Source organism: Nelumbo lutea, chromosome 7, assembly GCF_056320005.1.
Source record: "Nelumbo lutea isolate HS-2025 chromosome 7, American lotus-T2T, whole genome shotgun sequence".
NCBI classification, from domain to species: Eukaryota; Viridiplantae; Streptophyta; class Magnoliopsida; order Proteales; family Nelumbonaceae; genus Nelumbo; species Nelumbo lutea.
The window spans coordinates 58352243-58364067 of record NC_142690.1 but is presented as its reverse complement, the minus strand read 5'-3'; the positions used below and the strand labels follow the sequence as shown (position 1 = coordinate 58364067).

The following is an 11825-nucleotide window of genomic DNA, read 5'->3' as shown; positions in this document are numbered from 1 at the left end:
CCAAGGGAAATGTGATAAATCCACACTTTTAAACTTCCAACAAAATCCATGTTAATGTAAGTCACTGAAGAGTTACAAGTGTTGCTTGATGGTTGAGTTTGGCATTGATTATGATTGTTTTTTAACAAAAGCATGGTCCACAAAAAATTTGTAAAATGGGATAAATAATTTAAGAAAAAAGAATGGAAAAAAAGGAAATTGTGACATATAAAAAATTGCAGATAAAGGTGCAACTTGGGTGGATTAGGCTAGGTTTAAGGCCAACTGCCCAACTGAAAGACTTGGGCCTAAAGCCCAAACCCAAGGTCAAGGCCGATTAACCAATCCAAGCCCAACCCGAATTAAAATTTCACCCACTCGAGTTGGGCTTGGAATTGGATTGGTCAATGAGGCTTAGGTGGGCTTCTTAGGTCCAATTTATCTAAAAATGATCCCTAAACTTTTTTAGCACAAATAATTTGAACCATTAAATAGAAAAGTTATATATTTTGTATATTTGTATGAATGCATACGTATATGTATGCTTGTATATGTATTAGTAAATGTGTGAATGCACTGCAGCGACAATTTAGTATCTTTATCAAAACCCATGAAGCAAATATAAGTAGCAAAGCATGGTTTGATAGTTGATTTGAATTTTGTATTTTATTTTCCTTTTTAATATATATTTTTTGTTTAATATGATAAATATATGATATTAGGATGTATTTTTTTTTTGTATATTAATATTTTTGTTTATTTATAACTTTTATTATTTAATTATGACATTATGGGTTAACCCACTTGGACAAGATGGTTAAACTACTTATTTGCCACTTAGATGGATGGTTTCATTTTCAGGTCAATTTTAAAAAAAGGCTTTGTATTGTTAAAATTATTGGACATAAATTAAATTAATATAATTTATTGGTGAGAAATAAAAATACCTTAAATATAGAACTTTAATGGAAGAAAGTATGAGCAAGGATTTAAATATCGACATGGGGTGTATATATGGGGATACGCTTGTCATATGTACCGGTACAGATGCGTATCAGGCCACTATGCATCGACACACATTGTATCTTTATAAAAAACTGCAAGCAAAGTGATTCAAACTTGGATCACCATAACACGCCCAAAGCCTTGCACCTTAAATGTGATTCTAAGCCACTAAACCATGTATAATCTTGTGATAATAAATTTAATAAAATAAAATTTATTAACTTTTGTCTATATATGTGATTTAAACAAAAACTACATGTTTAAATTTAACAACCCTAACTAAAATTTTAAAAGAATAATACTCAAAAATTGTATTTTATAAACCAATACAATAATAATCTATCAAATCCATGTTTATATAAAAAGATGATTTTTAATATCAAGAAAATGATACAAATAAAATATTAGAATAGAATAATTATTTTAATTATTTTAATACATAAAATTTATGAATTTGCAAATGATATAGATATAAAAATTTTTATATTTTTTAATAAATTATTAATTAATATTTTAATATATATTAATAAGTAATACCAACATATTTATTATTTATAAAAAATAAAAATATTGTATATAAAATATTTAAGAATATAACATTAAATTGAATTTATCAAATCCATTAATCTACATTTATTTCAAAAAATTATTTTTCATATTAGAAAAATAATATAAATAAAATATTAATAAAGGAGTAATTATTTGAGTAATTAAAAATTATTAATTTTTATATGATATGTATATTATAAATTTTAACAACTTTGATATACTTTAAGTTATGATTATATTTTTATAACTTATTAATTAGTATTTTAACTTGTATTTGAGAATTCAATATTTAGTTGACTTTTTGGTAATGTTAAAAATTAAAAAAGTAAAATAAAAACAAATTATATAATAATTGAAACATAATATGTGCATATGTTTAATGCCTTAGACCCTTGATTGATGCATTATAAATAAAATTATATGATATTTATGCATCATAATATATTAATTATAATATATTTTTCATATATATCACTAAAATATACATTTCTTATGTATTTAATACTATTTGTGATTATTTTGATATTAAATTTAATGATATTATTGTATTTATGAAATTTGTATGTATTTTTCTAGCGCATCTACGCATTTTCATATTTTTCGTCTATATCCATATGGTTTCAAAGCGTATCAGTATCCAACTTGTCTGATACGATACCTGATACTGATACATTAATCCTTGAGCAGGAGTTAATAACTTAAATATTGGACTTACTATGAAGAAATTGAGCGGGGTGATAAGTAGTTGTTCAAATTACATTTTCTACTCTAATAGTTAGAGAGGGATCAAATTCAAAAGGAGGGGTCTTTTAGTCAATAAAAAGTCCACATAAGTTCATTTATATAGAATTTAATGAGAGAGAATGGGAGTTCATACCTTAAATATAAAACTTAATGAGAGGGAATATAAGAACTTAAAAGTAATAGATCAAATTACATTTCTACCTTCATAATGAAGAATGATCAAATTTAAAGCTAAGGGTATTTTAATCAAGAAAAGGCCAAAGTCTAGGTGAGCGGATTTGCTCCTCACACCTGACGCCTCACAAGCGCCTCACATGCACATCCTATCATGCATTGGGAACATCTTCCGTACTTATTAGTTATTATTCACGAGAGATGTTCCCAATGCATGGTGAATGTGCATGTGAGGCGGCCATTTGTGAGGAGCAGATCCCGTCACAAAGTTTAATGGATGTATACATGCATTGCACGTGAAAATTAGATAACAATAGTAGTTTTAGTATCCTTAAGAAATCCTATGAAACAAAGATTATTAATCAAAGCATTGTGTGCTGGTGGATTTAAATTTTGTATTCCCTTTCCATTGTTATTAAAAGTGCTTCTTACTTGTCATATTTATTTTTGTTTAATATGATAAATATATGATATCAAAATGTGCATATTTCTTTTTTATTTTTATTTTTTTATTTTTATTTCTATCTATTTTGAGCTTTTGTTATATAATTATGACATCATTGGTTGACTCATTTGATTCAAAAGAAAAAAATGATTTTGCTTTTGGGCGGTTCTGAATTCTATTCCATTTCCATAAATAATTATAAATATAATTTTATTTGTCATGATTATATTTGTTTATTAATGTAAAGGGACTATATTTGTAATGTGTTATTTTTTTATAAATTTTTTGTGCTTTTTTATGATTTTTTTGTATTTATTTATAATTTTTAGTTTTATTATTTAATTATGACATCATTAGTTAACCTATTCTACCTAAATGGTTGGACCACTAATCACCACTTAGATGGAAAATATTTTTTTGAGTTAGTTTAATTTTTTATTAAATTTCCATCATTAATTAAAATAATTCTAATTCTTATTCAACACACTTCTTTTTCGTATAATATGATGAATACATAATATGAGAGACATACCCAAATGTTTTTTAAAATGTTTTTGTATTTTCTTATAACTTTTATGTTTCTATTCTTTTTCAAAATTTCATTATTTAATTATGATATCATGGGTTAACTCATTTTGGCCCAGATTGTTGAACTACTTACCCACCAAGCCACTACTTAGGTAGAAGAATGGTTTCATTTTCACGGTGGTATTTGATGCAGCACGATCTGGGCACTCCTATCTGGCTGAAACTTGGCTCCTAGCTGTGACAAACGACACCTGAGATGAAGAGGAACGTGAAGGATTCCCGGGGAGCTCTCCCGGTGGGAACACTTCGATGGCTAAGTTAGAACTCTGAGGAAAACTCAAGGGAAAACACAAAGAGTTAAGAGTGCTGAAAGTGCTAGCTTCAATACCTTTGCTTCGTGAGGGTCGGGGTCCTCTTATATCGGAGCTCAATCACATCAGGCGTAATCGCCACTGCCATAGCCGTTACTGCCAGGGCTGAGGTGGTAGGTGCAGGCTACTGCTACAGGTACGGACTCGTCAGGCGTGCCATGCTTTTCAGAGACGGTAGGCACAACGCCGCCTGGCAAGGGATGCGGGCACTGCCACCGGATTCGACAAGTATGGATGTCGGGCGGATCTCCCCTGCAGGCTGCCAAGCTACTTTGCACCGAACCGCCTGGGGCTGGTTTTCCTTGCACCGAGGTGCCGAGGTACGCCGAGGTGCTCGCACTAGAGGTGAGCCTTAAGCAAGTACGAACAAGAGTCTCAACGGTGCTGTCCCGAGGTGTTTCTCCCTTAGGACACTTAGCCAAAAGCTGGGGTGCTCCCTTCTTAGGAAGGGAGAGCTTGGAGCCCCTTAGGAGGAGCTCGGGTCTCAAGGGGAGCTTGGGTCCTTTTGCACGGGGGGAGCTCGGGGCGCTTCACCCTTTGGCTTGGGGCGAGTTAGGCCTTGCTTCTCGGCGAGTTGTTACACCCGCCGAGTCGTTTGGTCTGGCCTTGGCGAGCTTGTTACGCCGAGTTGTGGCCAGGCTGTCGCGCTGAGTTGTCACTTATGCCAGGTCATGCCCACGTGTCCCTGTGCTACGTGGTCCGACCAAATCACCCTACATCAGAATTAAGTTATGCATTGTTAAAATTAGTAGATGTATTTAATTAAAAAATTATTTTAGAAAAAAAATTAGTAAAGCATATCAATAAGAAACATAAATACCTCAAAAGTAGGATTTAAGGCTCCATTTGGAAAGAGTGCAAATTCAGGTTTAGTGCATATATGCACTCTAGTTTATTTTTGTTGGTAAAAATGCATTTATGTACTGAAAGTGATAACTTTGACAAATTTCAAGGCATGTTTACATCCAAAATGGGAGCAAAGTTTACTTTACGCTCAAAGCTGATTAATATTAAAAAAGTATATTTCAATCTTGGGATTTGTGTTTGCACCTGTCGTAAGAGTAAACACTTTAAAATGAGAGTAAATTGAATGAAATGAAAAGTAATGGTTCAAATTATGTTATCTACATTCCAGTTATGGAGAGACCAAATTCAAAAGTAGGGGCATTTGAATTAAGAAAAAAAATCCACAAATGATACGATTTAATGATAAGGTATAAGAATAGATTGTACTTGAAAGTATTATTTCAAATTTGGTGTTTTTCCCTCAAACTAAAGAGTAACCAAATTCAAAAATAGGAGTATTTTAATTAAAAGAAAGACCAAAATCTAGACCTGATTCTCACTTTTTTTTTTATTATGTTCAGGCCAGATTTAGGCTATTGAGGGCTAGGCCTGATCCAATCTAAAATAAATAAAGTGGGCCCAGAACTTGGGGCAAAGAGCCAGCCAAAAAACCGAAAATCCAAGCCCACTCATGTAAATTACACCCCCAAGTCATCAAGAGATGTTGGCAGAAAAACTGAAGGACAACAATCAATAAAGATTTCCCCCTCTGCCTCAAAACTTCCTTAATGAGCAATATGTGTCAAAAAAGAGGAGTCCTTTCGGCTCCAGAACCGAAACTTTCTTAGCAAGTGGCTCACGTCAAGTTCAATGCCATTTCCTTAGGAAAATAATCCTTCCTTAATATTTTTCAAAAAAAAAAAAAAAAAAAACAACCGTATACAAGGGCTGTTTATCTATCAAAAGACAACAAACTTTTAATATCAGTAGAGCTTATTATTATGCTCTGGCTTGTGAGTGAACTCATAATCTATATGGACAAAAGCTCTATCGACATCAGGGAGCTGCTCCAGCTTCTCTTGTAGCGTTTCTCCAATGTTATGGGCTTGACTGAGAAGCATATTCCCAGGTAGGACTATGTCCACCTCCACAAAGTAATTGGCACCAAAGGTATAGGCTCTTACTGTATCAATGTGCTTGATCTCTTCATGATGATTCCAGATGAGATATGTCAGCTTTGTTAAGTAATCAGGAGGAGCACTTCTTCCAATCAACGATCTCACATTCTCAACAACTGTCTTCGACCAATTACTGATTGTATATACAGCTATCTGTATCACATTACATCAATAATTCAACTTAGCAAATTCAACAACAGCTGGTAACTTCGTACAGAGATAGAGAGAGAGAGAAATAGTTAACTTGGATGTAATGGACTTACTAATATAGCCCCAGCTGGATCAATCCACCACAAGAATCGATAAGCAAGCTCAGCTGTTACTAGACCGATTGAGTTAGTAACCACATCAAAGAAATGATCTTGAGCATAGGCTCTAACGATTTCATTCTTAAATTGTCGACAATATATCATCAGTACAAATTTTACTGCTGTGACTGAGGTCATGATTGCGATCAACCATATTTCCTTCTCTCTGTTCAATTCTGGGCGAGACTGCAGAGATTGATCAATGGTGATTTACAATTATTTCTTGTTTTTCTTTTCGAAAATGTTCAGATAGTTGGAAACAGTGAATGGATTCACGTACCTGTGCTATCAGTTCCCGAGAAGATTCTAACAATACTTGTAGTCCCAAGGCTGCCATCACTGAAGCAAAAACTATGATGCCCTACAAATTTAATCTGGATTATTAGGCAGCTAGCTTCCATTACTTTAGCAGAAATAAAGCTGCAACCCTGCAAGTCTGCCACTCTGGGCTGGGTTAACCCGAATGGTGGGATTGAAGCATGCCCAATGTCCAATCCCCCACCTAATTTAACTGTATTTATGTATGAATGTATAAGGTTTAAAATATTGATAGAGATTAGAGGAATGGGGTGCTTTTTTTTTTTATCATTTTTTTGAACATTTTTCTAAAGCTGTTCATGGGTCAATATACCCCCAAATCTTACATCAAATGGCAGTCATATCAACCGATAGGATATGGGCCGATACATTACGAAATTTTTATTATATGTATTTATATACATGCATTATGTATGTATATATATACAACTATATATTCATAAATGCATATATGTTTGTATGCGTCTGTGTAAATTTTTATTAAACCATGATGATGACTGTGTCCTTTTATCTGCAATAATACTGAAACTGAATTGACCTCAACACTTGAGCCTAGGTAATAAGAAAATATGTTAAAAGAGGAAGTAAAGAAGTTGGGCCAACCCAAAAATTTCAGGTTGGGGCCGGGTTCAACAGCTTGGTTGAATTTGGGTTGACCTCAACCCGGCCTAGCCCGATACCCCTAACTCTTCTACCAGGGACAGGCCCTCCATTCAATAGCCCTTCTTTAATTTGTTTGTTTGTTATTAGTTATGACTTAAGAGAGAGAGGCTGTATCGAAAGGGTTCAACTGTGTACTTTGTAGGTTCCTTCTACAAAGGTCCCTTGTAACAGTAATATTTAGGCTCCCGTTTAATTCACTGTAGGAATCGAAATCCTTTGGAAAAATCGAAATGGGAATTAGAATCATGTAAAATGGGATTTCCTTTGGAATCGAGGGGAAAGAATGGCCATTTTCTAAAATGGGGAAATGCTATTCCACCCGGAATAGGAATTGAATAGATTACGATCGCGTCTAACTAAACAGTCGGAATCAGAATGGCCTTTCATATCCCAATTCCCGCAAACCAAACGGGACCTTAATTCTGCCATATCTGAGGGTGCAGTTCATGGAATTTGAAGGACAAAGAAGAAAGGATGGAAGACTCACCAAAGGTTGCATCCTCTGTTTGCCAATTGGATAACGATAGTGATTGGGTTTTCTCATGGCGTGGTCGGTGAACCAGAGAATGAAACCAGATAAGAGATCCATGAATGAGTCCAAGGTCGATGCAATCACTGCTAAAGATCTGCTCTCCACTGAAGCATAAACTTTTGCCATGAACAGAACAATATTAGCTATATTTGATGCATGAACAGCCATCCTCTCGCTCCTCGCCAGCTGCTGCTGCTCATCCTGAGACCAATATCATTCAGTTACAGAATTAATGAAAATGGTTAAATCGATCCCCAGTTTTGTTCAAACCCCAAACTAACTAACCTCTGTTAGATGACCAGGCAAAGAACCATATTCAGTAACAGCTTCCATTTCATTGAATCCCTTGAGTAGCTTCTCTTGCCTCCTGTAATACTTCGCAACTTTTTCTTGTTTTCCTGAAATAAAAAGAAAACAGAACAACCAGATCACAATCAATCACCATTGATCAATGGGTCTAACCCAGGCCAACAGAGACCTCTCATGCAGCCGGAACCGATGACAACTTACTTAGACACCTCAAAAGGTCTGAGAAACCAGGTCGAGGGTCCTCTTGGTGTTGTTGCTCCGGCAATTGAAACTCTTCTAAATTGAGTCTCCACGACTGGTTGGCTGACTCCATCTCTGTGTCTTCCGCCGGAGTCCGGTGCAGAAGGCCCGATGTATAGCCAGAAGAGACGGTGGGGACACCTGCCATTGCATAAACTACTGTGTTCGCCCAACAGTATGTTTATCAAAAGGGAAAGAAGATTGTATAGAAACTTTCCAATTGATGAAGTGGTTTCCTTGAATCAATTAATTACCTCACAAACAATGTCTGAGAGGGAATTTGACGTGTCGGACTAGAGATACTGTTAAAGGTAATAGGTATCCAAACGGAACGTAACAACCTACCGAAAATAATGCAGAGAAATTTTGTAACTTTCTCAGTCACGGCGATTGATTGGGTAAGAGAGTTGTAAACCCAGCTGTAACAAACGCGCTCCTTCACTACTCTATATCCTCGCAAGTAGCGCGAGGCTGGGACTCTCTCAGGCTTTACCAATCCCAACCACTTATATACTTCTTCGTGCTAATCTCTTATAAGTATCCCCTAATTTTTAGGCTATGGTTACTGTTTAGAAATTGTTTTAATTAGGTTGCGTTTGGAATGAATGTAAAGTGTTTTACATTGAACCATTAAAAAGTAATTATTTGAATTTCGAAAAATGTGCATGAGAATATCTGCTTTTGTGAATTTTTATATTGATTTATTATCTAAGACTCCGCTCTATCCAAATAATAGAAAGTTGAAAATGACTATTTTATTCATCATTTTTTTTTTTAATTCTCAAAATAAAGCTTAAACCCTCTTGCCCCATGCCCCGGCAGGCGACTATCATCCTTCCAATGTTTACTATTTAGTTTTACAGTTTTACCATCAGCAATGTGCTGAATGATAAACATCAAATAGCGTTTGAAACCAGAAATGCAGTTAGAACTTGTAAACAAAGCCCACAAATGATCAAACTAAGAAAAAAAAATCAGAAAAGAGATTGAGGAGGTATCAACAAATGCTCAAACCAAGCTTTGGGATGATCTATTAATGCCATTCTCAGTTTGCAACAGTAAAGGTGTTTTGAAAATTTGGATCTGTTGAGTTTTATTTTGAAAATTTGGAAAATAATGAAGGTCAAAATTGATAAAAAAAAGGGTTGTGTCACATGTGACCGGATTATGAGATTGTACACTTAATACACACTAATGGTGGGGGGATTTAGTCATTTATCAAAAGAAAAAAAATGGAATACTGTAATTTTTAAACCCTAGGGATAAAGTAAACCAATTTACTACAACTTAGAGGTACACCAAAAAAGAATGAACATTATTATCAATCATATATTCTTTTTGGTAGGTCGGCAACCATCAACTAAAGTTGTGTTTGGCTTAAAGGAAAAAGTAGGGAAAGGAAAAGAAAGGTAAAAAAACTTTTACAAATCTTGTATGGATTTCCCTACCTTTTAATTCAAATCAAACATAACCTGCAATTAATTGATGATCAACAAGTCATAAACCTTCTATTGCAAGTTTCCAACCGTCTGATCAGAATAACTGATGGGACCCGCCAGAGAGCTTGGACACCTCTGCCCCTTGAATCTTGTAGAGAAGTATTTCTAAGGTTTGCTTCCACTTTCCATTATTTCTATATTCTCTGCTGGTAGGCTACTTTCTGTTGATACCTGAGTGAAAGAGATGGGTTGCTTGTTTTAGAGGCCTCCTTACTTGATTTAGACAACCGATTCTTATTCCTTCGTCTCCTTCAATTGAGTGATTGAACGAACTGTTGTTAATGGAATGAAATTAAATTGAGGGATTCCTTGAATGAAATTCCTTTCTGAGATTATTCATGTTCTATTTGGCAGAAAGGTCAACATTTGAGTAGAGTGGGTTGAAGGTCAAGAAATCCTGTAACCCACCAATTCTTAGGGTTACACCACCCAACCCAATAGATGGTGACTGCAAACAGAACCACGCGGAATGCTTTTGAGCCCTGAGATTTTCAGGTGATCCAGATTTATTCCGTGAATAAATAATCTCTGATAGCCCAGCGAATCAATTGATTAGTACCCCTCTCTACATAGAATCAATTGTTTAGTACCCTCCACAGAATACAGAATGGGGAAGCTTCCTAGATCCTTCCTCAATTATCCTTTAGTACTCCTTTTTGCAAAAAGGAGAAAGAGATAGAGAGAGAGAGGCAAATTCACAAATTTACAACCTCTCCAAATAAATCCTAGAAGACTCAAGATCGCATAAAAATAAAAAACTTTAGGATTCTAGTTATAAAATGTATTACAAAATTATGTAGATTTTATTAAAATTGTCCTCCATATAAAAAAGTATTTCCATCATTAAAGACATTAAAATTATATAAATTAATAATAAATAAATAGAGGTCATTACTTAGTGCCATCATCATCATCATTCAAAGTCTTATCCCAACTATATTGGGTCATATCTATTGTTAAATTATAATTGTTTAAATCATTTCTTACCACTCATGTCCTTTTTGGTCTATCCTCCCTTTTAAACCCGGGTAAAATAGTTATACCTCCCCTCATGTTTATGATAAGCAAGGTTTTAAATTTCGTAATGTCTTGTGTTTTAGAAGAATTTCGATATGCGGAACATATATAATTATATGGTTTCATATTTTTTCATATGTATTGGATCAATATGGTTTCATATCGGCCTTGTATCGGACTATTTCGGTATGTATTGGCCGACACAACTCGAAACACGCTGATACATACCCGAAACGGGCCAATATGCATTATATATCAACCAAATTTAATTTCCCTCTTCTTTTTAAATTTAAATTTAATTTATCTCTTCTCTCTCATTAATATCAATTTTAATTAAGCCTTAAAGTTTGAGACATCACAAATGCTAATATAATTTAATTAAATACTCATTTAAGTTACCTATAATTACAGCATTTAATGTCATTAAATGTTTTTTTAGTGAAATATCTTGTTAAAAACCACAAACCAAAGGTAACAAGTTTCAAACCCAAGTCATTTGCTTATAACAATAATTAATTAACCATTATCCCAACCTTAATTACTTGTTAAAATGACATGTTTTTTTATACTTAAAGTAATATTTCTTGCTTTGGTGGATGTTTCCCAACAGATGCTATAAGTTTGATTATTAATATTTATATAATAATAAGATGAATACAACTTATATTTATTTATTAAAAATTAAGGTATATATTAACTTGTATACATAATAAATATTATCTAAATCTATATATAATAAATATTAACTAATAAATGATTTCAAAAAATATTAACTAATAAATATTAGTATATATACACACACATTTTAGTTCTTCTATTATTTTTTAGTGGTTACTAATTATATCTCGATACTTTGTATAAATCATTAAAGAATGGTTTTTATGCTTAAATAAATTAGTTATACTCATATAAAGCTCATTTTTATTATTGTTCATATTTTTAAGGATTATTTTTTTTTGGATTTTCTAATGTATCCATGCATATCTTTATTTTTCGTTTATATCTATACGTTTACAAAGCGTATCTCGATACATCTCTTAAAATTACATTTCCGATACACCTTATGTTTTTGATACATTGCCTCGCTGATAAGTACTTAAACCACCCCTCACCTTTAAATGTTGTAAAAACCTCCCTTGACCTTTGACATAAAATCTGCTTACTGACCCCGTTAGTTGTA

At 33.6% G+C, this 11825-nt stretch overlaps 1 protein-coding gene across 3 annotated transcripts; it reads right to left on the bottom strand.

Moving 5' to 3' along the window:
• Nucleotides 1-5421: 5421 nt before the first annotated feature.
• LOC148846553 (metal tolerance protein 10-like) lies at nucleotides 5422-8633 on the bottom strand. 3 transcript variants are annotated; one of them, XM_088953287.1, is made up of 7 exons: nucleotides 8384-8633; nucleotides 8091-8270; nucleotides 7866-7978; nucleotides 7536-7781; nucleotides 6348-6428; nucleotides 6023-6253; nucleotides 5422-5912 (listed from the first exon to the last, which is right to left on the bottom strand). In XM_088953287.1, exons 2-7 carry the CDS (start codon nucleotides 8200-8202, stop codon nucleotides 5565-5567), a joined length of 1131 nt encoding a protein of 376 aa, XP_088809413.1. In that variant the 5' UTR covers nucleotides 8203-8270; nucleotides 8384-8633; the 3' UTR covers nucleotides 5422-5564. The 3 variants fall into 3 exon arrangements, with proteins under 3 accessions (XP_088809413.1, XP_088809414.1, XP_088809412.1); XM_088953288.1 differs by having other exon boundaries at nucleotides 8475-8628; XM_088953286.1 differs by having other exon boundaries at nucleotides 8091-8410.
• Between the last annotated feature and the right edge of the window lie 3192 nt (nucleotides 8634-11825).